At 36.3% G+C, this 25000-nt stretch overlaps 7 protein-coding genes across 7 annotated transcripts in view; 1 reads left to right on the forward strand and 6 right to left on the reverse strand.

The window, feature by feature from the left end:
• LOC113822526 (cuticle protein 7-like) overlaps positions 1 to 446 on the forward strand; it is a 769-nt gene extending 323 nt beyond the window's left edge. The window contains exon 3 of the mRNA XM_070119510.1: positions 73 to 446. Within this exon, the coding sequence (XP_069975611.1) occupies positions 73 to 384 (312 nt within the window). The 3' untranslated portion in view covers positions 385 to 446. The remainder of the gene's footprint in view (positions 1 to 72) is intronic.
• Positions 447 to 1719: 1273 nt separating this feature from the next.
• Positions 1720 to 2417, reverse strand: LOC138860966 (cuticle protein 7-like). Its single transcript, XM_070119596.1, has 3 exons — positions 2382 to 2417; positions 2142 to 2228; positions 1720 to 2034 (listed from the first exon to the last, which is right to left on the reverse strand). The coding sequence occupies exons 1-3, from the start codon at positions 2391 to 2393 to the stop codon at positions 1741 to 1743; spliced, it is 393 nt and encodes a 130-aa protein (XP_069975697.1). The 5' UTR covers positions 2394 to 2417; the 3' UTR covers positions 1720 to 1740.
• A 2651-nt stretch (positions 2418 to 5068) lies between these two features.
• Positions 5069 to 6252, reverse strand: LOC113822537 (cuticle protein 7-like). Its single transcript, XM_070119572.1, has 3 exons — positions 6198 to 6252; positions 5535 to 5621; positions 5069 to 5425 (listed from the first exon to the last, which is right to left on the reverse strand). The coding sequence occupies exons 1-3, from the start codon at positions 6207 to 6209 to the stop codon at positions 5120 to 5122; spliced, it is 405 nt and encodes a 134-aa protein (XP_069975673.1). The 5' UTR covers positions 6210 to 6252; the 3' UTR covers positions 5069 to 5119.
• Positions 6253 to 9042: 2790 nt separating this feature from the next.
• Positions 9043 to 9819, reverse strand: LOC138860935 (cuticle protein 7-like). The gene is made up of 3 exons (XM_070119501.1): positions 9788 to 9819; positions 9499 to 9585; positions 9043 to 9409 (listed from the first exon to the last, which is right to left on the reverse strand). Exons 1-3 carry the CDS (start codon positions 9797 to 9799, stop codon positions 9080 to 9082), a joined length of 429 nt encoding a protein of 142 aa, XP_069975602.1. The 5' UTR covers positions 9800 to 9819; the 3' UTR covers positions 9043 to 9079.
• A 2387-nt stretch (positions 9820 to 12206) lies between these two features.
• Positions 12207 to 12955, reverse strand: LOC138861525 (cuticle protein 7-like). Its single transcript, XM_070121268.1, has 3 exons — positions 12944 to 12955; positions 12656 to 12742; positions 12207 to 12572 (listed from the first exon to the last, which is right to left on the reverse strand). The coding sequence occupies exons 1-3, from the start codon at positions 12953 to 12955 to the stop codon at positions 12261 to 12263; spliced, it is 411 nt and encodes a 136-aa protein (XP_069977369.1). The 3' UTR covers positions 12207 to 12260.
• A 2541-nt stretch (positions 12956 to 15496) lies between these two features.
• Positions 15497 to 16500, reverse strand: LOC138860961 (cuticle protein 7-like). The gene is made up of 3 exons (XM_070119563.1): positions 16481 to 16500; positions 15961 to 16047; positions 15497 to 15861 (listed from the first exon to the last, which is right to left on the reverse strand). Exons 1-3 carry the CDS (start codon positions 16490 to 16492, stop codon positions 15550 to 15552), a joined length of 411 nt encoding a protein of 136 aa, XP_069975664.1. The 5' UTR covers positions 16493 to 16500; the 3' UTR covers positions 15497 to 15549.
• A 2278-nt stretch (positions 16501 to 18778) lies between these two features.
• LOC113822505 (cuticle protein 7-like) lies at positions 18779 to 19477 on the reverse strand. The gene is made up of 3 exons (XM_070119635.1): positions 19460 to 19477; positions 19210 to 19296; positions 18779 to 19097 (listed from the first exon to the last, which is right to left on the reverse strand). The coding sequence occupies exons 1-3, from the start codon at positions 19469 to 19471 to the stop codon at positions 18810 to 18812; spliced, it is 387 nt and encodes a 128-aa protein (XP_069975736.1). The 5' UTR covers positions 19472 to 19477; the 3' UTR covers positions 18779 to 18809.
• Positions 19478 to 25000: the final 5523 nt, after the last annotated feature.

A 25000-nucleotide genomic window follows, 5' to 3' on the forward strand; every position in this document is an offset into this window, starting at 1 on the left:
AAATAAAACTTTATTCACGTTTACATTTCACACACACTTACTATTTTTTATTTTTTTTATTTTTTTTTACAGGCTCCCGCTAAGTACGACTTTAACTACGCTGTTAAAGACGACTATTCCGGAAACGACTTCGGTCACCAGGAGGCCCGTGACGGATACAACACCCAGGGAGCCTACTACGTCCTCCTTCCTGACGGTCGTCTGCAGAAGGTAGCTTACACTGTCAACGGCGACTCTGGTTACGTGGCCGAGGTCAGCTACGAGGGTGAGGCCCAGTACCCCGAGTACAAGCCTGCTCCTGCCTACAAGCCTGCTCCTGCCTACAAGCCTGCTCCTGCCTACAAGCCCGCCCCCGCCTACAAGCCTGCTCCTACCTATGCCTAAATGAAACAAATATGGATATATATTTATGATAGATATTTATTAAAGAATTCTGTCACCATTCACTTGTATTTTCTCACCCAAAACAAACTGTACGTAAACATTCGCAGTAGTACGAAGTAAGAAAGATGTTTTTCCGGGATTGGCTTACTTGAGTACTTTTTATGCTGATCTATTTGAATTTTACAGGAAATATGATACCGGCCAGTGCATATAAGTATATGTATACATATGTTTATACGCGTGTAACTATGTGATACACATTTATGCGCACAAAGATAGACATATGCATATTTGTAAATCGGTACGTTTGTAAATGATTAACTATGCTTTTTATCAAATGAACGACGCTGCACATTTTGTGATCCCGTTTTACTTATTGGACTCCACTGTTCGATCCACACGCGGTGTCTTGCGTGACCTCAATACCTGAGGCACGCATTCTCTAACCTGGAGAATTATCGTATTTGACGATCTATGAATAAAAAGAAAAAGGAAAGGAAGAGCTAGAAAACGATTTTGATTGCCTTTTCGTCAGAAAGCAATATACCAATACAGCCCTGGAGAAGAATATAGCGAAAAGCCTTCGACATTTTATTTTTTGTTTTAGAAAAGTACTTCTGGTAATAGGATGCACGACCATTTTATATTCATTGTATGTCGGTTTTAGAAATGAACACAATTTTCATCAAACTGTATAGTATATAAAGTGTTATCTCTCAACTTTGTGCATTTAGAAGTATCAATTTAATTAATCTTGCGAAAAGAATCTAATGCTTTAAACTATTTAACATAAATTATAGTTTATTTTTATACACATGTCGAATGTGAACACATTAAGATCTCTTCATTAATAAATGAGATTATGGAAAAAATCCCATATCTGACTTTATTATTATTAGTGTATTTAAATACTTAAATCACTTGCCTCTGTGAAGATAGGCTTTTAGCCACGGGAGAAAGGTAAAAAGGGAAAACAGGGAGACCTCAAAAAAAAAAAAAAAAAAAAGTCATTATTCAAAGATTCAGAGAAATGGTTCTGCATTTGTGGAATATTTTTGCTCTCTTGTTCCAAAGTCTTATCAATTGTTGGAAACTGCACGCTTCTGCATCATAATTTGAACATACTGTATGCTGTCTGTCATTTTTAAGTTTCGAACTCTGTTGTATTTTTTGGCAGTTCAAGGTAGTGCAGTGCAACTTTCTTACAATAATATGTGAAGACATCATAGCTGCATTTTGCCAATTTTGCAAAATTGTTAAGGTGCACCGACATCCTTTTAGGTTAGAACATACAATTGGATAGTTATTAGATTTTCGTTTAATAAATATTCACATATATATTCACATTTGTTTCCTTTAGGCATAGGTAGGGGCAGGCTTGTAAGCGGGGGCGGGCTTGTAAGCAGGGGCGGGCTTGTAGGCAGGAGCAGGCTTGTACTCGGGGTACTGGGCCTCACCCTCGTAGCTGACCTCAGCCACGTAGCCAGAGTCGCCGTTGACAGTGTAGGCAACCTTCTGCAGACGACCGTCGGGAAGGAGGACGTAGTAGGCTCCCTGGGTGTCATAGCCATCACGGGCCTCCTGGTGACCGAAGTCGTTTCCGGAGTAGTCGTCCTTCACGGCGTAGTTGAAGTCGTACTTGGCAGGACCCTGAACATGAAAGTCAAATTAGTTCGTGTTGAATATGAATAATAGAGACAAAATATGCATTTGTGAGATATGTGTAAACAGTTACCGGTTAATAACAGTTTTCTCACGTCATAGGTTGCAGGAGGAGCATATCCGTAGGAAGGCTGTGAAGGAGCAGCCAGAGTGACGGCCACAAGGGCGAGAGCGACGACGGCCTGAAATTGAACACAGAACTTCAAGTCACTCCGGTATTAGCGCCTTTTGAATCAAGTTCCGATCCGCGAATTTTCATATCGACACTCACAAATCTGTAAGTGCGTGCATACACCCACGCAGATGTGAAAGCACTGAAAGAAAATGATTCTCACCTTAGTGAACATGTTGATGTAGATGGATCGAATGTGATGCCGTGAACACCGAGTAGCTGCCTTTTATACTCCGTGTTTGTGGGAGACACGCCCCTCCGCCCCCCCCCCCCCTTCCCTCTTCCAAGTGACCTTCCCCTTGGTAAGGGTGGACGTTGGCTCATATCTTCATAAATATTTGTGTTGACTGTGTTTATAGTTATGGCATAAATTGAGCCTCCATACGAATGAAATTTAAGAAAAAATGATATATATGTAAAGTAAATTATGTATGGATGTATAAGGATATATATGTATTTGATTTCATTTGCTTTATTTCTGTTTTTTTTTTTCCAAGACAGTTAAAATTATTATTATTTTTTTTGCATATATTTGAAAAAAATAAAACTGGAAAGAAGTCGGTTTTGTATAAACGCAATGTTTGTTCATTAACATATATTCCATATCCTTCTGGATTTTATCACCTAAAGAATGTAAAAGACATTTGGTTTAAAATCTTAGTTTTCCAAATTGTGCTGAAATATATACACACAAACATATAGGTATATATACATATATACACATACATATTTATATACACACACGCACAGACATATATATGTACACATATATACATACATACATGCATACATACATACATATATATATATATATATATATATATATATATATATATATATATATATATATACATATATATATATATATATACATATATATATATATATATATATATATATATATATATATATATGTATATATATATATATATATATATATATATATATATATATATATATATATATATATATATATATATATATATATATATATGCATGTATGTGTATACGTACACGCACACACACACACATACATACACACACTCACACACACACACACACACACACACACATACACACACACACACACACACACACACACACACACACACACACACACACACACACACACATATATATATATATATATATATATATATATATATATATATATATATATATATATACGCATATATAAATATTAAAATGTTCGAATACTTATTGATGAAATTTTTATTTAATAGCTATGAAGAAAGAAAGGAAGAAAGAAAGAAAGAAGAAGAAGAAGAAAAAAAGCAGAGTGCAATAGGAAACCTATATGTTCTGAAATCACCAAAGGCCTCTGGAGACTGAAGTCGTTTTCGTAATAGTAGGCGTAACTGAAGTAATAAGTCACAGGAGCGCAAAAGGTCGGATTAATCGGTTTCAAGTATGGATATTAAAAGCATCGTCTCTCTCTCTCTCTCTCTCTCTCTCTCTCTCTCTCTCTCTCTCTCTCTCTCTCTCTCTCTCTACACACACACACACACACACACACACACACACACACACACACACACACACACACACACACATATATATATATATATATATATATATATATATATATATATATATATATATATATATATATATATATATAAAAACAATGGTATACAGTTGTCAAAAGATGCGCCGTGACTAACCTCCTTTGATCATTTTCATTCGCCTATTTTTTTTTTTCTTTCCCCATTACTGGATTGTATTCATTTCGTAATTTATGTGATTATGGGAGTACCTTCAATGGCATTTTCGGATAAGAAATTATATTTCAGTCTCTCGATGCTGTACATCTTCAATGCACTATTGATACCCTCAGTATTAGGACAAAATGTTTCTGCATTTACGAATATTTTGTTGAAATATAGTTCCTTTATCTTTCAATGGATCTGTTTGTATTAAAGTAAGGCCCGTATTTTCCACTTCGAGATGGACTTCATTGTTTGTTATGTAATTGAAATTTCTTTTTGTATGAGGCAGGAAAATTGATATAAATGATGATAATAACTTGGTTTAATAAAGACATTGACATGCATGAAATATTATATATATATATATATATATATATATATATATATATATATATATATATATATATATATATATATATATATATATATATATATATATATATATATACATATTTATAAACGTATGTGTTGCGCATGTGTATACATACATTTATGTATAAATGTATATATATACATACGCATACACAACATCCTATGACACAGAATGAATCTCACATGTCAGTTTATGCTTGTATGTTCAATATGAACCTATCGAAAAAGCATATATTTTTTAGCTATTACATTAGCCTCATCAGTCGCTTTGATCTTAACAGTCATAGGTTAGGGAAGTGCCTTAGAGTTTAAATTCATTATTTGCCCATTGCAAATATATAAGGTGCAGCACATCTATAAATTATTACATGGTTTGCATATACCTTAAAAAAAAAACAACAACGCTTAAAATCACGGGTTGTATGAAAAAAAACAACTTATCTTCTTTTAAATTTACGGAGGAAAATGCTTTTGTGCTTTTAGATATTCTATTATTGTCCAACGATGTATCGAATTATTGAATACTGTCGATGGATAAGGTGATTAGATACTGAACTTTCAGAATGAATAATTCGCCGTCAATATTTTTGATCTTTCAGAGTAGTTTGGAGATGGATTCTTTGGCCTCAGATTCCAACACGCAGATTTACCATAGTATATACACCAAGACATGTTCAGAATTTCTGTAGCCTACGCACTTTTTTTTTTTTTTTTTTTTTGGTTAGATAATACAAATTGATGATGGTAAGATTTCATTTAATAAATATTCATCATAAATATATTCATATTCCTTTCCTATTTAGGCATAAGTAGGAGCAGGCTTGTAGGCAGGGGCAGGCTTGTAGGCAGGAGCAGGCTTATAGGCAGGTTCAGGCTTATAGGCAGGCTTGTACTCGGGGTACTGGGCCTCACCCTCGTAGCTGACCTCAGCCACGTAACCAGAGTCTCCATTGACAGTGTAGGCGACCTTCTGCAGACGACCGTCGGGAAGGAGGACGTAGTAGGATCCCTGGGTGTCATAGCCATCACGGGCCTCCTGGTGACCGAAATCGTTTCCGGAGTAGTCGTCCTTCACGGCGTAGTTGAAGTCGTACTTGGCGGGAGCCTAAACATAAAGGTCGAATTAGTTTGTGTCGGCTGTGAATATTAGAAAAAAAAGAATACTTATGAGATATCTTTGTGCAATTAACGGTATATATATGAGACTTTCTTACCTCATAGGTGGCAGGAGGAGCATATCCGTAGGAAGGCTGTGAAGGAGCAGCCAGAGTGACGGCCACAAGGGCGAGAGCGAAAACAGACTGAAATGCAACACAATCCTTATTATCTGAAGTAAAGTAAAGAAATATGAACACATATATATGCATATGACATGCAGACTTGTATATATATATTTCTTGACATAATCAATAATCTGTATTGTGCAACTGCCAGACACAGCCCTTTCTCAGTCGTTTCTCCGTTTGTCCCAATTATTTTCAAATCCGTATGGAAACGTGTATGACATACTCATGTAATTAATAATAATAATAATAACAACAAAAATAATACTAATAATAAAAGTCTATGTGTGCGTAAATTTATGCATGTATGTGTATATGAAAACTGGATCAGCAGATAAGCATATATATCTATATCAATCTACCACCATATATATCTAAATGTATCTATATATATCTATCTATCTTTATCTATGTAAGTGTGCGTTTCTGCGTAACTGCATGCATGTAGTACAATTATATATACCTATATATTCATTCAAGTAAATGAATAAATAAGTATACATATACACACACACACATATGTGTATGTGTGTGAGATACGCGCTTGTATGGTAATGTTCATAGAAAGATGTTAAACATAGAGAGAATTCTCACCTTTGCGAACATGATGAAGTAGTTGGATCGAATGTGATGCCGTGAACACCGAGTAGCAGCCTTTTATACTCGGTTTCTGTGGGAGACACGCCCCCCAGCCCCCACCTTCCCCCTCAAGCCGACCTTTACCTTGGGGAAGGCGAACGTAAGTGCTTACGTTCGCTTATTTGGGAATGAAGATAGTTTGTCGATTATTCAGGAAATCTGGTGGCACATACACACATATATACGCCAATCTGTACACACACACACATCTACGTATATGTATACGTAAACAGACATACTCTATATATGTGTGCGTGTGTTATATCCATATATGCATCATAACAATATACATATGTACGTATTTATATCTATCTATCTATCTATCTATCTATCTATCTATCTATCTATCTATCTATCTATATGTATATATATATATATATATATATATATATATATATATATATATATATATATATATATATATATATATATATATATATATATATATATATGGATGGATTTATATGTGTATATGATAAATGTATGGATTTATCCATTTACACACACACACACACACACACACATGTACATGTATATATACACATATGTATACAGATATATATGTATATGTATGTTTGCGTGTGTGTGTACGTGTGTATGTGTGTTTGTGTTTTTTTTGTTTATTTGCATTTATGTGTCAGCGTGTTTGCGTACATCGTTTGTCTCTGTGTGTATTTGCTTGTTTATGTGTATATATGTATCTATATTCATTATCATATATATGCATGCGCACACACACACATGTATGTATACACACATGTGTGTTTGTATACGTAAATACACACACACACACACACACACACACACACACACACACACACACATATATATATATATATATATATATATATATATATATATATATATATATATATATATATATATATATATATATATACGGATTCAGCCTAAATGAGAAAACAGTAAATGAATATTGTTAAAACTAGTTATTCAGCAGAGATATGCGCACGAATCGGTATAGTAGCCCAATCAGTTGATTAAGGGATTAGATTGTGCCCAAGAACACACATACGATTATCGAGAATGGGTATTTTGGTAACTCGGTTGCTGATTTGTGTCCAAGCTTTTATCTCACTAAAATGCTCACTAGGTGCCTGGTCGAGTCTCATGTGGTTAGCGTAAAGATAGTAACTTTCGTAGTTAAGCCTAGATAGCTTGTAGGATGCGGGGATCATATTTTGACAATAAAATGTATAAAAGGAAGCCTAAATAAGCAATTAAACATAGCCATGTTTCCATGCATACACTCTGGCAGTTTGGTTATGTGATATTTTTCATAAAGATATATTTTTGCAGAACAATTTATGTTATTAGGTGTATTAAAATGGTGGCAAAGACGGGCAGGCGAGTGAAGGGAAGAAAAATATAGAAAGATATCTATTCATGGGGCAGTTTAAAGCTACAACCGGGCCTGTATTGGTGTAATTTTGTATAAATATATATATATATATATATATATATACATACATATATATATATATATATATATATATATATATATATATATATATATATATATATATATATATATATATATATATATACACAATAAATTAATAGATAAGTAGAAAACAAAGTAATCATTAAATAAATCTAATTCAAAAAATGAAACTAGAGTTAAAAACTATGGAACTTGAAATGGATTGGGGGGGGGGGGCATACCTTGAGAGGAAACTAACAGAGTGGAGGGGATGGGGGTGTTTTACGATCCTAACAATTGACGTAAAATCGATTTTATATAATGTCTTAATATATGAATAATATATATCACTCCTTATCAATACATTACTTGTCTCACAGGTAAGAATCAACGCTTCTTCATATATAGTTTAATACCATCACCATCCATTCCATCAGACTCGGTTATCAAATGGCATTTACAGAGAGACAGACAGAGATCGGAGGACGGCGAAAAAAATAAAATTTTCTACTGTCTACTCTTTCTCTCTTCAGTACACACTGTCAAAGATAAACACACATACTATATATATTCATATCATATACCAGCATATATCACATACACATGTTTATACGTGTAAGTCGAAAATGAAAATCTTTTTTGATATCATAATAGTCTCATGCTGCGTTGATCACTTCCGTTGATCTTAATTGACGATACTTGGACAAGCATTGTGTTTTCAATCATAATATGCCTGTTTTTGAGAGTATATGTTTATCTCGTCTATAAGTTATTTATGAATGTTTAGTTACAGGATGTGCGAAAGTATGGGAAACCGTTTATACAGGTGAAATAAATAAAGGAAGATTATGTCTTTATATATAGATAGAACGATAGATAATGTATATGCACATACATATATATGTGTGTATGTATATAAACGATGGAGTATGTGTATTTATATATATAAACAGGTGGGTAGATAATATATGCATATATATGTGTAACGCATGGGAATATTTTAGGAAGGTAACGGAACTATTAGTTTATGCCTTTGAGAAAAACGAAATGTAGCATAGCTTCATATTTGGCAAGGAACTTTAATGCTCGAGTATATGAAATGCTTGCCAAATCCATGGGAATTTCGGAAAGCTCTTTCAATTCCCTTTTCGTGAGGAACTCTCCCGCCTCATCATTTCATCATTAGCATTGCTTGTCCTTTATTGTTGTAATGGCATTCTTATTGTAATTCATTCCTCATTGTGGAAATATGGAGATACAACGTTAATTATATTTGGCCACAAAATATCGTATCATGAACTATGCTTAAACCTCTGTCTTTTTAGGTTAGAAAAGGTTGTAATGAAGGAATTTCCGTTTAATAAATTATATTCTTTATAAATATATCCTCAGTCATTTAGGCGTAGGTAGGAGCGGGTGCATAGGCTGGGGCAGGCTTGTAGGCGGGGGCGGGCTTGTAAGCAGGGGCGGGCTTGTAGGCGGGGGCGGGCTTGTAGGCAGGAGCAGGCTTGTACTCGGGGTACTGGGCCTCACCCTCGTAGCTGACCTCAGCCACGTAGCCGGAGTCTCCGTTGACGGTGTAGGCGACCTTCTGCAGACGACCGTCGGGAAGGAGGACGTAGTAGGCTCCCTGGGTGTTGTATCCGTCACGGGCCTCCTGGTGACCGAAGTCGTTGCCGGAGTAGTCGTCCTTCACGGCGTAGTTGAAGTCGTACTTAGCGGGAGCCTAAAGAAAAGTAGAGTTAGTGGAAGTCGAATACAGACAGCGAAAATGGCTTCATCATTGAAATATAAGGACATGCTAGTTTTACTTACGTCATAGGTTGCAGGAGGAGCATATCCGTAGGAAGGCTGTGAAGGAGCAGCCAGAGTGACGGCCACAAGGGCGAGAGCGACGACGGCCTGAAATCAAACACAAATGTATATAATCACATTTACAAATTGATTAACTGAAAAGCAATGCGTTTGTCTCTGTGTGTTTGCACACATACAAATATGTGCGTGCATATGCGTGTGACTGTATATATATTTGTGTGTCTGTGTGTACATAGAGCAATGAAAAAAAGAAAATAAAAGTACTGTACATTCTGCGAAATATGCTCACCTTAGTGAACATGATGGTAGAGGTAGATCGAATGTGATACTTCGAGCATCGAGCTGTTGGCTTTTATACTCTGTGCCTCTGAGAGACACGCCCCTCCGCCCAGCCCCTCCGCCCCTCCCCTTCGCTCCTCTAACCGACCTTTACCTTGGTCAGTCTGAACGTGAGTACTTCCGTTTGTAAGATGTGTGAATGAGGAAGGCCTCTGTAGTATCCACGTAATTACGGTACGATGCTTATATGATCAAATACAAAAAATATTCGTTATATGAATTGTAGTGTATCTTTTTTTCTCTCTCACACATATGAATAGCCATCAATTAATCATTTTATATGTCTATCTATATTTCATTCACCCATAAATATGAATATAATCTCACTCTCTCTTTCTCTGTCTCCCTCTCTGTACATATATATATATATATATATATATATATATATATATATATATATATATATATATATATATATATGTGTGTGTGTGTTTGCACATATATATTGTGCGTATATATAAATAGATATATATATATATATATATATATATATATATATATATATATATATATATATATGTATATATATATATGAACATATATATATATATATATATATATATATATATATATATATATATATATATATATATATATATATATATATATATAGAGAGAGAGAGAGAGAGAGAGAGAGAGAGAGAGAGAGAGATACATTAATATATATACATATATATATATATATATATATATATATATATATATATATATATATATATATATATATATATATACATATATGTATGTATGTACGTATGCATGTATGTATATGTGTGTATGTGTACATATGTAGGATTTATGTTGAACAAACTGTAAATAAAACATCGTTTGGTAGAACAAAATACGTACGACTAAGATGAAGGCCTCATCGCAACATTGCTTCTTCAGAAACTATGCTGCAAAAAAAAGCCCCAGACATTTTGTACACACACACACACAGACAGACAATTTTATACTTCAAACCAGCTGCGACCCAGGTTCGAGTTCTGGTCGGGGAGGATAACTTATTTATTCATGTTAATGCTGCAGTGCATTATGCCATCTTTCATAAGTATCAATTTAGCATTAACTATTAAATCAATTTCCACTGAAGGCCGATGGGGAGTGTGTATTAAACTTCGCTATCTTTACTCATGTAAGAATTGGTCGATAATTCATATGTAGACTAATTTGCTCCTAGTCGCACACTTTTTTTAGTGGGTCGTGAAGCGCAGATGGTATGAGCGTTTGTCTTCCAGTTCCTGCCTGCAGAAACTCCTGTTCGAATCCTAGTCGGAGAGTGAAAGTTAATTATCTAACGTATCAATACTTTTAGCGGGTCATGTGGTACAATTAGCTAAGCATCAGGCTTCTAGTTTCAAACCTGTAGTGATCCACTTTCGAATCCTGGTCGGGTAGGGTAAGATATATTTATCTGTCTTATATATATATATATATATATATATATATATATATATATATATATATATATATATATATATATATATATATGTTTGTATGTATGTATGTATAAATGTACATGTTTATACATATAACTATAAATATATTTATGTATAAATTTATGCATATATTTATATGTATATATGTTTACATGCTTGTATATATGTGTATATATACACATCTCTATATATAATATATATTCATATTTGTACGTACATATATGTATATATCCATATATAAATGTGTGCGGGTGTGGGTGTGTGTAGTGTACACACGCACACACAAACAAACGCACAAACATACACACGCACATATATATGTATATAAATATGTATATATGTATGTATATATATTTCAGAGAAAGGGACATAAATGAAGATTTTGTCTTTATATATAGATAGAACGATAGATAATGTATATGCACATACATATATATGTGTGTATGTATATAAACGATGGAGTATATATATATATATATATATATATATATATATATATATATATATATATATATATATATATATATATATATATATACAGGTGGGTAGATAATATATGCATATATATGTGTAACGCATGGGAATATTTTAGGAATGTAACGGAACTATTAGTTTATGCCTTTGAGAAAAACGAAATGTAGCAAAGCTTCATATTTCGCAAGGAACTTTAATGCTCGAGTATATGAAATGCTTGCCAAATCCATGGGAATTTCAGAAATCTCATTCAATTCCCTTTTCGTGATGAACTCTCCCGCCTCATCTTTTCATCATTAGCATTGCTTGTCCGTTATTGTTGTAATGCCCTTCTTATTGCAATTCATTCCTCATTGTGGAAATAGGGAGATACAACGTTAATTATATTTGGCCATAACATATCGTATCTTGAACCATGCTTAAACCTCTGTCTTTTTAGGTTAGAAAAGATTGTAATGTAGGAATTTCCGTTTAATAAATTATGTTCTTTATAAATATATCCTCAGTCATTTAGGCGTAGGTAGGAGCGGGTGCATAGGCTGGGGCAGGCTTGTAGGCGGGGGCGGGCTTGTAAGCAGGGGCGGGCTTGTAGGCGGGGGCGGGCTTGTACTCGGGGTACTGGGCCTCACCCTCGTAGCTGACCTCAGCCACGTAGCCGGAGTCTCCGTTGACAGTGTAGGCGACCTTCTGCAGACGACCGTCGGGAAGGAGGACGTAATAGGCTCCCTGGGTGTCATAGCCATCACGGGCCTCCTGGTGACCAAAGTCGTTGCCGGAGTAGTCGTCCTTCACGGCGTAGTTGAAGTCGTACTTAGCGGGAGCCTAAAGAAAAGTAGAGTTAGTGTACGGAAATGGCTTCATCATTGAAATACTTATAAACACTGATATATGCTACTTTTCCTTACGTCATAGGTGGCAGGAGGAGCATATCCGTAGGAAGGCTGTGAAGGAGTAGCCAGAGTGACGGACACAATGGCGAGAGTGACGACGGCCTGAAATCAAAAACAAATGTATATAATAACATTTACAAATTGATTAAGTGAAAAGCAATGCGTTTGTCTCTGTGTATTTACACACATACATGTATGTGGGCGTATATGCGTGCGACAGTATATATGTGTCTGTGTGTACATAGAGCAATGAAAAAAAATAAAATAAATAAAAGGACTGTATATTCTGCGAAATATACTCACCTTAGTGAACATGATGGTAGAGGTAGATCGAATATGATACTTCGAGCATCGAGCTGTTGGCTTTTATACTCTGTGCCTCTGAGAGACACGCCCCTCCGCCCAGCCCCTTCGCCCCTCCCCTTCCCTCCTCTAACCGACCTTCACCGTGGTCAGTCCGAACGTGAGTACTTCCGTTTGTAAGATGTGTGAATGAGGAAGGCCTCTGTAGTATCCACGTAATTACGGTACGATGCTTATATGATCAAATACAAAAAATATTCGTTATATGAATTGTAGTGTATCTTTTTTTCTCTCTCACACATATGAATAGCCATCAATTAATCATTTATATGTCTATCTATATTTTATTCACCCATAAATATGAATATAATCTCACTCTCTCTTTCTCTGTCTCCCTCTCTGTACTTATAGATATATATATATGTGTGTGTGTGTTTGCACATGCATATTATGCGTATATATTACTGTATATATATATATATATATATATATATATATATATATATATATATATATATATATATATGTATATATATATATGAACATATATATATATATATATATATATATATATATATAAATATATATATATATATGCATATACATATATGTATATATATATATGAACATATATATATAAATATATATATACATATATATACATATATATATATGTATATGTATATATATGTATATATATATGTACATATATATATATATATATATATATATATATATATATATATATATATACATGTATATATATATACATATGTATGTAGACAGAGAGAGTGATAGACAGAGAAAGAGAGAGAGAGAAAGCGAGATTAATATATATACATATATATATATATATATATATATATATATATATATATATATATATATATATATATATATATATATATATATATATATATATGTATATATATATGTATGTATGTATGTACGTATGCATGTATGTATATGTGTGTATGTGTACATATGTAGGATTTATGTTGAACAAACTAAATAAAACATCGTTTGGTAGAACAAAATACGTACGACTAAGATGAAGGCCTCATGGCAATATTGCTTCTTCAGAAACTATGCTGCAAAAAAGCCCCCGGCATTTTGTACACACACACACACACAGACAGACAATTTTATACTTCAAACCAGCTGCGACCAAGGTTCGAGTACTGGTCGGGGAGGATAAGTTATTTATTCATGTTAATGCTGCAGTGCATTATACCATCTTTCATAAGTATCAATTTAGCATTAATTATTAAATCAATTTCCACTGAGGGCCGATGGGGAGTGTGTATTAAACTTCGCTATCTTTACTCATGTAAGAATTGGTCGATAATTCATATGTAGACTAATTTGCTCCTAGTCGCACACTTTTTTTAGTGGGTCGTGAAGCGCAGATGGTATGAGCGTTTGTCTTCCAGTTCCTGTCTGCAGAAACTCCTGTTCGAATCCTGGTCGGAGAGAGAAAGTTAATTATCTATCGTAATACTTTTAGCGAGTCATGTGGTACAATTAGCTAAGCATCAGGCTTGTAGTTTCAAACCTGTAGTGATCCACTTTCGAATCCTGGTCGGGTAGGGTAAGATATATTTATATGTCTTATATATATATATATATATATATATATATATATATATATATATATATATATATATATATATATATATATATATATATATATATATATATATATATATATATATATATATATATATGTTTGTATGTATGTATGTATAAATGTACATGTTTATACATATAACTATAAATATATTTATGTATAAATTTATGCATATATTTATATGTATATATGTTTACATATTTGTATATATGTGTAAATATACACATCTCTATATATATTATATATTCATATTTGTATGTACATATATGTATATATCCATATATAAATGTGTGCGGGTGTGGGTGTGTGTAGTGTACACACGCACACACAAACAAACGCACAAACATACACACGCACATATATATGTATATAAATATGTATATATGTATGTATATATATTTCAGAGAAAGTGACATAAAGGAAGATTTTGTCTTTATATATAGATAGAACGATAGATAATGTATATGCACATACATATATATGTGTGTATGTATATAAACGATGGAGTATGTGTATTTATATATATAAACAGGTGGGTAGATAATATATGCATATATATGTGTAACGCATGGGAATATTTTAGGAATGTAACGGAACTGTTAGTTTATGCCTTTGAGAAAAACGAAATGTAGCAAAGCTTCATATTTGGCAAGGAACTTTAATGCTCGAGTATATGAAATGCTTGCCTAATCCATGGGAATTTCGGAAAGCTCATTCAATTCCCTTTTCGTGAGGAACTCTCTCGCCTCATCATTTCATCATTAGCATTGCTTGTCCGTTATTGTTGTAATGCCCTTCTTATTGCAATTCATTCCTCATTGTGGAAATATGGAGATACAACGTTAATTATATTTGGCCACAAAATATCGTATCATGAACATCTGCTTAAACTTCTGTGTTTTTAGGTTAGAAAAGATTATAAAGTAGGAATTTCCGTTTAATAAATTATGTTCTTTATAAATATATCCTCAGTCATTTAGGCGTAGGTAGGAGCGGGTGCATAGGCTGGGGCAGGCTTGTAGGCAGGAGCAGGCTTGTAGGCAGGGGCGGGCTTGTAGGCGGGGGCGGGCTTGTACTCGGGGTACTGGGCCTCACCCTCGTAGCTGACCTCAGCCACGTAACCGGAGTCGCCGTTGACAGTGTAGGCGACCTTCTGCAGACGACCGTCGGGAAGGAGGACGTAGTAGGCTCCCTGGGTGTCATAGCCATCACGGGCCTCCTGGTGACCGAAGTCGTTGCCGGAGTAGTCGTCCTTCACGGCGTAGTTGAAGTCGTACTTAGCGGGAGCCTAAAGAAAAGTAGAGTTAGTGTAATTCGAATACAGACAACGAAAATTGCTTCATCATTGTAATACTTATAGACACTGATATATGCTAGTTTTCCTTACGTCATAGGTAGCAGGAGGAGCATATCCGTAGGAAGGCTGTGAAGGAGCAGCCAGAGCAACGGCCACAAGGGCGAGAGCGAAGACGGCCTGAAATAAAAGAAAATTTAATGTCTTGAGAGCAATTGCCAAAAGATAATAATGATAATAATAATAAAAGATGAATATTTACACACAGACACACACACACACATATATATATATCACAGATAATCATACATTTCATCATAATCGACACCATCAACTATTTTAATTTACTTCAGGACATAATCCTTTATCAGTCGTTTCCCTCTTTCCAGATTTCGTGTCCACACGTAAACATTTATCTAGGCATGTGTGTGTGTGCACTTACGGAGTTATTTATGTTTTTACATCTATTTAGAAGCACACACACGTATATATGTGTAAAAAAAAAAAAAAAAAAAAAAAAAAAAAAAAAAAAAAAAAAAAAGAGAGAGAGAGAGAGAGAGAGAGAGAGAGAGAGAGAGAGAGAGAGAGAGAGAGAGAGAGAGAGAATTCTCACCTTTGCGAACATGATGAAGTAGTTGGAGCGAATGTGATGCCGTGAACACCGAGTAGGAGCCTTTTATACTCGGTTTCTGTGGGAGACACGCCCCCCCCCCCCCCGCCCCCCCGTTTCCCCTCAAGCCGACCTTTACCTTGGGAAAGGTGAACGTAGGTGCTTGCATTCGTTTAACTGAACGTGAAGATGGTCGGTCCATTATCCAGTAAGTCTTGTGACAAGTCACATCACACACACAACGATGTATATATATATATATATATATATATATATATATATATATATATATATATATATATATATATATATATATATATATATATATATATATACGTATATATGTGTTTGTCGTGTCTGAGTGTGTAGCAGTAGTAATAGTAGTAGTAGTAGTAATAATAATAATAATAATAATGATAGTAATAATGATAATACATAATATCACACTCTCACACGTATATATATAAATATATATTCAAACACACACACACACACACACACACACACACACACACACACACACACACACACACACACACACACGTACACACATACACACACATATAAGAATTTCAACTATAAACTTGCCATGAAGGAAACGCATTTTGTGTGTGTGAAAATTACCAAGGTTGTGATGAACATTTTTATTGCAAATGTTTCAAAGACAAATACAAGTTTTCATCTACAGTACTACAAAAAACAATAAATAAATTATTAGACTCGGAAAAGGCACAAAAAACAAATGGTTTAGAAATTAATAACAAAGATCACACACACACACAAAAGCGAAAACAAAGAAAAAATCAACAGACTCGACCTCCTTATCTTAGAGTCTTTGTATATCCAGAAGATGAAACCAGAGCCAAACCATAGCACAACCACACGGCTATTTACAGTATAATCCTGTGACCGTAACTGCCTGGTTTACTATTCATGGTGTTTTGCTTGCCCTTTCTATTGTATATATTTCCTATATTTTTTCGTTTATTTTTTCTTTGTTTTCGCTTTATTGTGATATTTATAATATTTGAACCGTTTGTTTTTGTGACTTGTCCGGCTCTAATGTTTTTATTTGTTCCTTTTTGTAGCACTGGCGATGAAGACGTGTATTTGTCTTTGAAACGTTAGCAATAATGATGTCTATCACAACCTTGGTCATCATTTTCTTTATATATATAATATTTGTGTAAATATACATCTAAATTGGTGTGTATATATGTATATATACGCAAGTATGTTTATGCGTGTATGTGTAAATACACGTTTGTGTAAGTGTGAGTGTGTGTCGGTGTGTGCGTGCGAGGGTGGATGTGTATGCGTGTGAGAGTACGGGCATGCGTGCACACACACACTACTATTTTTTAAACCAATACAAATATTAGTTAACTTGCAGTGATCTGAAGTAATGGAATGAAATCCTGGATGTAGAAGCGATTTTATATCATTATTGTTGTTTGCAATACTGTATATAAATTAAAGTGCCACCACTTGTCATCTGATAGATTGAAATCAACACTTCATGTACCATGCAGTACCATAATCTTATTCTTCATATTCAATCATCACATGACGCTGGTTTTGTTGTTAACGCAGCGGAGGATTGGAAAAGAAAATTCCAATTTTCGAGACACACACACACACACACACACACACACACACACACACACACACACACACACACACACACACACACACATACACACACACACACACACACACACAAACACACATATACATATATACATATATACACATTATCACATTTCACAGCATATATCGCACACGTATATATTTACGTATATTTCAATTCAGAATCTGTCGAAAAAATCTTTATTTCTATAGTAAGTGTCACCCTGTTTTGATTGCTCTAATTGCTTTTAAAATCATACTTGGCGTTACCTAATATGATTTTGTTTTTAATCGCAATTTGCCTTTTTGTAGGTGTATAAAGTTTAACTCAGATTATTAGATTATTTTATGGAGGTAACTTAATGAAGGTTTTGATTACACATTCTTTTGTCACGGGTTGTGCTAATGTAAGGAAAACTTAAAATGCAGGTGAGGCTTATCTCTACTTTCAGATTTTGTGATAGAAACTTGTTGCTCTTTTTCTTAATATTTTGTTATATTATTGACTTTCCATCTATTATCTTTCTACTAATGCCAAAGTATTTTAGAAAGGTCCGTTTTGAGATGCATTAGTTTGTTATGTTTGTATTTGGTCATTTTCTCTTCTGGAGTATACGAACAACTTAGGTTAGATAATACAAGTGAATGGCGATAATAGCTTCGTTTAATAAATATTCACTATAAAGATATTTTTTTTTCATATTCAGGCATAGGTTGGAGCAGGCTTGTAGGCAGGAGCGGGCTTGTAGGCAGGTTCAGGCTTATAGGCAGGCTTGTACTCGGGGTACTGGGCCTCACCCTCGTAGCTGACCTCGGCCACATAGCCAGAGTCGCCGTTGACAGTGTAGGCGACCTTCTGCAGACGACCGTCGGGAAGGAGGACGTAGTAGGCTCCCTGGGTGTCATAGCCATCACGGGCCTCCTGGTGACCGAAGTCGTTGCCGGAGTAGTCGTCCTTCACGGCATAGTTGAAGTCGTACTTAGCAGGAGCCTTAGAAAAGAAAGAAAGAAAAAAATAATAATTATGAGTTGGAAATAAATGTCAGTTTATTAATGTACTTATGGAAAATGAGTTTGTAGCAGTAAAGGCGAATTTTTCTTACATCGTAGGTTGCAGGAGGAGCATATCCGTAGGAAGGCTGTGAAGGAGCAGCCAGAGCGACGGCCACAAGGGCGAGAGCGACGACGGTCTGAAATTGAATACAAATACTTAATTTTCGAGGATATGGAGAACATAATATAAGAGGTAATTTATCTACCCTCATATTTACCTATCAATATCTATATGTATATATGCATGAATGTTTTTACGTATAAATATATTTCTGAAATTCCATTTATAATAGACCTCACCTTAGTGAACATGATGAAGTTGGATCGAATGTGATACTTGGAACGTCAAGCAGCTGGCTTTTATAATCCGAGTCTCACGGAAACGCCCCTCAGCCAATCCCTCCCCCTTCTAATCGACCTTGCCCTTGGCATTGGCTCTTGCCCTGTTCTTGGTATTTATTTTAATTTTCTTTCGTGCATTATGGTATGGATCGATGGTAATGATAATAATAACAAGTTGCAATTAAATCGTTTTCTTTTTCCAAATTAAGGATGTGAAGCAGGATGTGGTCCTTCATTAATTATTGTGATCGATGATAATGCTAATTATGTTTATCATTACAGCTATAATTGTTATCACTTTTCATGTTGATTTATTATTGTAGTTGCTATTATTCCATTATTATTGGTATAAGTCGTCGGGTAAATATAAACATTGCAATTACTCGTTTTGTACAAATTCTGTACGCTGTGCTGAAGTTGCCTTTCGATAATAAAATATCGAATTCATACTAAATTCTAGTTAATTCAAAAGTCTAATGATTCACCGGTAAACAATCTGTCAAATCTGATTCAGCAATCTGTATCTGAATGATGGTTACACCGTGGCGTTTTAATGGTTTCTCCGCATATGTGAATGCTGATCGTCAAGTGAATCATATTTCCATGAACCAATATAGTTTTTAAAGGTGCATACCTACATTTATCAACATCTGTGATACATGTAAAAACTGAGAATTCCGACTGCAGTTTACTTTGTGATGGTTTTTATACAGAAAGCGTGGGTGGTTAGCTTCAGAAACAGGAATAGCATTAATAGTTGCACTTTGTCCTTAGCAATCTTGGTTTGCACACGTCAACGCCGCTGACCTTATACTACATGCGTGCATTGATAATTCATAATATTTATGCTCTTATTTTTAATAAATTTATTGTTTATCTTTTTATTTATGACACATTGATAGATTTCTAAACGTTATAAATGACCTTAACAATCGACGCGGAGATTATCTTAAATAATCAGTCAATCATTTCTGCCATGTGATAACTTAGAAACGATGTCAGATACAATCTTTGAAGGCGACCTAATCTCTTGCCTCCTGTTTCAGTCATGATTTTGCCCACCGTTGCCGACGCCGCTGTTTTGGGAAATTCAATCTGTTGAAATGGGTATCTTAGTATCAGGTCGTCTTCAGATAATGTGTCTGACAGAAGTAAGCAAAATAGCTCACCGTTCGTAAACAATGCATTGACCAACGATATTAACGTGTGATATGGAAATGACGAGTTAAAAAATCTTATCAATTTAATGTAGATTGTGTTTTCCCGAATCCCGAGTCCCTTTTCCAGACATTTGGAACCTTTTTTTCTACCACGTTTTCATCTTGACATTGCAGAGGCTACGGTCACGCCTTCCATTTGCCCCAGGCAACATGGAGGCCTTAATTGAGATGATAACAACACAATTGGTTAACTTTCTCTTGATGTAAACCTCTGCCATCTCCCGGCCCCGTCTAAAGCACAGGCAGGCTGGGACAATGCCTTTTTTCACTGAATCCTCATATGCCGGTTCACAGGCATTACTTCTCTTCCTTTATTTCATCTACTCCCTTTCCTCTTCTCGCCATCGTTTCTCTCCGCTGTCTTTGTCTTTTCTTTCTTTCTTTCTACTCTAATTATTTTCCTTTCCAAAACTTCTTCAAAGGCGAAATTTGATGAAAACTGAAATAGTACTAGTAGTAATAGTAGTCACAGTCATGGCATTGAAATTAATAATATCGACTTTGTTGACTCCCTATAAACCGCAATATCTGTTTTTCTCAAAAAGGTATTTCAAGGTATGTCGGTTTAGAAGTTCAAAGGGCAAATAGACGGAAAAATACACATTTCTTTAAAGTGAAGGATACGAAAGAGGTGAGGTATTGTTGACGAAACGTGTGAGCGTGACTGAGGGAAAAGAAATGTTGCTCTGAGCCTTTAGAAAGAGCCCAAAGAAAACGGAAATAAAAGAAACAAGTCGTATTATACGTTGTAATTTAAGCTTTTCAGATCGCCCAAATTTCTCCCGATGTCATCTGGAATAGTGCCTGCAGCAGAGTTTGATAACGAACTTTTAATAATCTAACTTATTCTGGATAAAAGTTTTCATAACTTGAGTGGCATTTACTTGGTGTTGATCAAGGAACAAACATACACTAATGCCATAATGACTAAATTAATATTACATCATTACGCGTATCCTTATAAGATAATTATAACTTCCTAATTACATTATTATGCTAATTTCAGTTTCCCATCCCAAGACACACAACCATCATCTATCACCATCCAGGTGTATCATCCACAGGTGCGTTGAAGACACGGGGGTCGACGCCTAACGGAGGACATGCCTTTGCGCTGACCACTTTCGCATGACGTAATGATCCATCGGTAAGTAGGACGGCTGCCCGGCGTCCTCTCTCCTTATCTTCGTTTCTTGTTTTCGTTTCACTACTTCTTTTCTTCCGTTATGTCTTACTTTCGTATTTGCTCTGTGGTGATTTTTTTTATGTGACAAGTTGTTTGCGGAAGCACCATGTGTCCATTGTTTTTAACTTATTATTACCTACATACGAATCAAATGATGCGAAGGTAAATTCAGCTGATATAGTAAGAACGAATCTAAATATACACGGTTGTATTGATATACAAACTGTATGTTGATGTGCCCGTTGCATTCGCACGAATCGCGGCCACACAGTACATAACACACGCTAGTTAACACTGATAACGAAAAAACAAAACAAAACACAGTGAGTGGAAACGTACTCTTCGATCACAAAAGACCCCACGAACGCCCGCAAAGGTCACAGGACCAAAGCCCGGCAAACGGCAGCCGGTCATCACTTCCGGTCTGTCTGGTCGGAACTACCACATACCAGGGGTGCCCTCGGGAAGAAGGGGGTCGGCGGGTGACGTGGGAGTCGGCAGTACGCCCAGGGTTGGGGTGTGGTCGGTCTGTTCAACTTTCATTGTCGTCGCAGTCGATTGGAAATACACTGCTGTATGGTTGGTATTATTAATTAAAGGACGTCTAGTGTGTAAAATATATATTTCTTAGTGTAGGCTGCGTAGATTGCATGATATTTGGCTTCTGGTAAAGGAAACAAAAGGAAGTATTTCATTGATAGTATTTTTCCTGCCTTTCCAATTTCATACTTGTTTATTTGACTTCGATAAAACTCATATAAATATGTTTGATTGCATAATGTGAGCTTAAGCGACCCATCTAATAAACTGCTATTTTATTACCAAACCACCAAATGTGCAAATAAACAAAAGGGCGAAGAAACTAAGCACCCCGAGCTTCGGACCCCCCACCCCCCTATCCCCCAACGAAGCAGAAAAAGAAAGAACAGAAATAAAACCGAAATTGACACTTCATGGCCAGGAGTACGTTGGCGATGATCATTTCCAGGGTCGTCTGCGGTCGTCGCCGGCGGGGGAGCTCTGAAGTCATCGGCCAAGGGATCCTAACGGAGGTCTCTCTCTCTCTCTCTCTCTCTCTCTCTCTCTCTCTCTCTCTCTCTCTCTCTCTCTCTCTCTCTCTCTCTCTCTCTCTCTCTCTCTCTCTCTCTCTCTTGCTGACATTCCCTTCGTCTCTTTCCTTGCCCATTCGATCCCGATTTAGCGTCCAGGGTCGTTCGGTGATCCTACAATCTTCCCAGGAGGAAACGTTCCCTCACCGAAGTATTGCTGTAGGCAGTTCGATATAGGAAAGCTCCGAGCGTTTGAGGTTTGGAAATTTGCGTTGAATATTATCCTTTTATGACATTTGACGGTTCCAGAATCGTCCAGGAAAGCCAACATAATTATGCTCTTCTCTCAATACGACTCATTTACTGATTTGATGGCCAATCTTGCTGTCACGGACGAGATAATCCTGCTAAGAGGGCAGTATACGGGGATCAAGTGGAGGCCGCGTGTGTGTGCGTGTGTGTGTAAGGTCAGTCAGCCGTGACCAGGAATTAAAGTGGAATGTCTAGAGAATGTGGATGCGGTAATAGCCTAATAAGGTCCTCGGCGCTATCTCGGTAACATGATGTACTGGGAAAGAGGAAATGAGATGATGAATAGGCGAATAGACTAGAGGGAAAACAAAGAGAGAGGAGAAACGCAGAGAAAAAGGAAATGAGAAGGTGAATATGCGGATAGACCAAAGGGAGAACAAAGAGAGAGGGAGAAAAGCAGGGAAAGAGAAAATGAGAAGATGAATAGGCGGGTAAACCAGTGGGAGAACGAGCAGAGAGGAGAAAGGCAGTAAGAGAAAGAAGAGAGAGATTATGAAACGTTATCAAATACAGCTACATAACATTAATGGAAGAGGATAAAGCACATTCAGATAAGGGGACGAGAGAGATCACGAAGGCCAAATGTCAAAATACGAAATCAGTCTAATTATTTCATGAAAAGTAAGTAAATTCACAAGGACTTAAGCAACTGACCGTTCATTTAATCGGCTATTAATGTCTGCTGGAGTTTCCGCTCGGCAAGATTCCGTGTAAACAGAGATGTAAAAGGGCTCATAACCCGACCTCACCGTCACGCCGTGAGAAGGTTCTTTTCTCCTGTTTTTTCCTGCAGACAGAATGGGTTTACGACGGAAGATGAGGGAGACACAGATCGGTAGATAAGCAAGCAGACGGGCTGGTTAAAATGTTGGGAAATGGAGGAAAAGACAGATGGGAACGCTCGCTTGTTCATCATCTGATTTTACTTAGGAAAAAAATATTTTTAGTATTGTGTTTGTTTATATTTTGGTTTATGCGTTTTCTGCATCCACATCTATATTCGTAGTTTTCTGTTTATCTGTCTAATATTCAGTCTATTTTTATATCTATATATCTATCTTTCTATCTATCTATACCGTCGACAAGGGAAAATAAATATAATTATAAAGGAAAGCACAATCCCAGAAGCGAATAACGGGGAAACATATAATGAGATTAAACATATCTACTGGAGAACGATAATCAAGACATCAGCCGAGAAGGTAATTGTAGAGGCATCAAGTGACAAGGTGTTATTCACATCAAGAAGGAAAACCAGGCCTGGAATCGAGATCAGAGCCTGAGGGAGCGCACGCCGGCTGTGACTAAAGCGTCAAAGCCACTGCCAAGGCTGCCGCGTCCCGGGCCTCTCCCTTTCCTCCGGCTTCGCTCTCCCTTTCCTCCGGCTTCGCTCTCCCTTTCCTCCGGCTTCGCTCTCCCTTTCCTCCGGCTTCGCTCTCCCTCTCCTCCGGCTTCGCTCTCCCTTTCCTCCGGCTTCGCTCTCCCTTTCCTCCGGCTTCGCTCTCCCTTTCCTCCGGCTTCGCTCTCCCTTTCCTCCGGCTTCGCTCTCCCTTTCCTCCGGCTTCGCTCTCCCTTTCCTCCGGCTTCGCTCTCCCTTTCCTCCGGCTTCGCTCTCCCTTTCCTCCGGCTTCGCTCTCCCTTTCCTCCGGCTTCGCTCTCCCTTTCCTCCGGCTTCGCTCTCCCTTTCCTCCGGCTTCGCTCTCCCTTTCCTCCGGCTTCGCTCTCCCTTTCC

Source organism: Penaeus vannamei, chromosome 4, assembly GCF_042767895.1.
Source record: "Penaeus vannamei isolate JL-2024 chromosome 4, ASM4276789v1, whole genome shotgun sequence".
Classification (NCBI taxonomy): Eukaryota; Metazoa; Arthropoda; class Malacostraca; order Decapoda; family Penaeidae; genus Penaeus; species Penaeus vannamei.

Bases quoted from the DNA above. Each gene is read 5' to 3' on its own strand.
- LOC138860966 (XM_070119596.1), bottom strand. The intron at 2,035-2,141 runs GTGAGAAAACTG...TTTCATGTTCAG, and splicing joins CTCCTCCTGCAACCTATGAC to GGTCCTGCCAAGTACGACTT.
- LOC113822537 (XM_070119572.1), bottom strand. The intron at 5,426-5,534 runs GTAAGAAAGTCT...CTTTATGTTTAG, and splicing joins CTCCTCCTGCCACCTATGAG to GCTCCCGCCAAGTACGACTT.
- LOC138860935 (XM_070119501.1), bottom strand. The intron at 9,410-9,498 runs GTAAGTAAAACT...ACTTTTCTTTAG, and splicing joins CTCCTCCTGCAACCTATGAC to GCTCCCGCTAAGTACGACTT.
- LOC138861525 (XM_070121268.1), bottom strand. The intron at 12,573-12,655 runs GTAAGGAAAAGT...ACTTTTCTTTAG, and splicing joins CTCCTCCTGCCACCTATGAC to GCTCCCGCTAAGTACGACTT.
- LOC138860961 (XM_070119563.1), bottom strand. The intron at 15,862-15,960 runs GTAAGGAAAACT...ACTTTTCTTTAG, and splicing joins CTCCTCCTGCTACCTATGAC to GCTCCCGCTAAGTACGACTT.
- LOC113822505 (XM_070119635.1), bottom strand. The intron at 19,098-19,209 runs GTAAGAAAAATT...TTCTTTTCTAAG, and splicing joins CTCCTCCTGCAACCTACGAT to GCTCCTGCTAAGTACGACTT.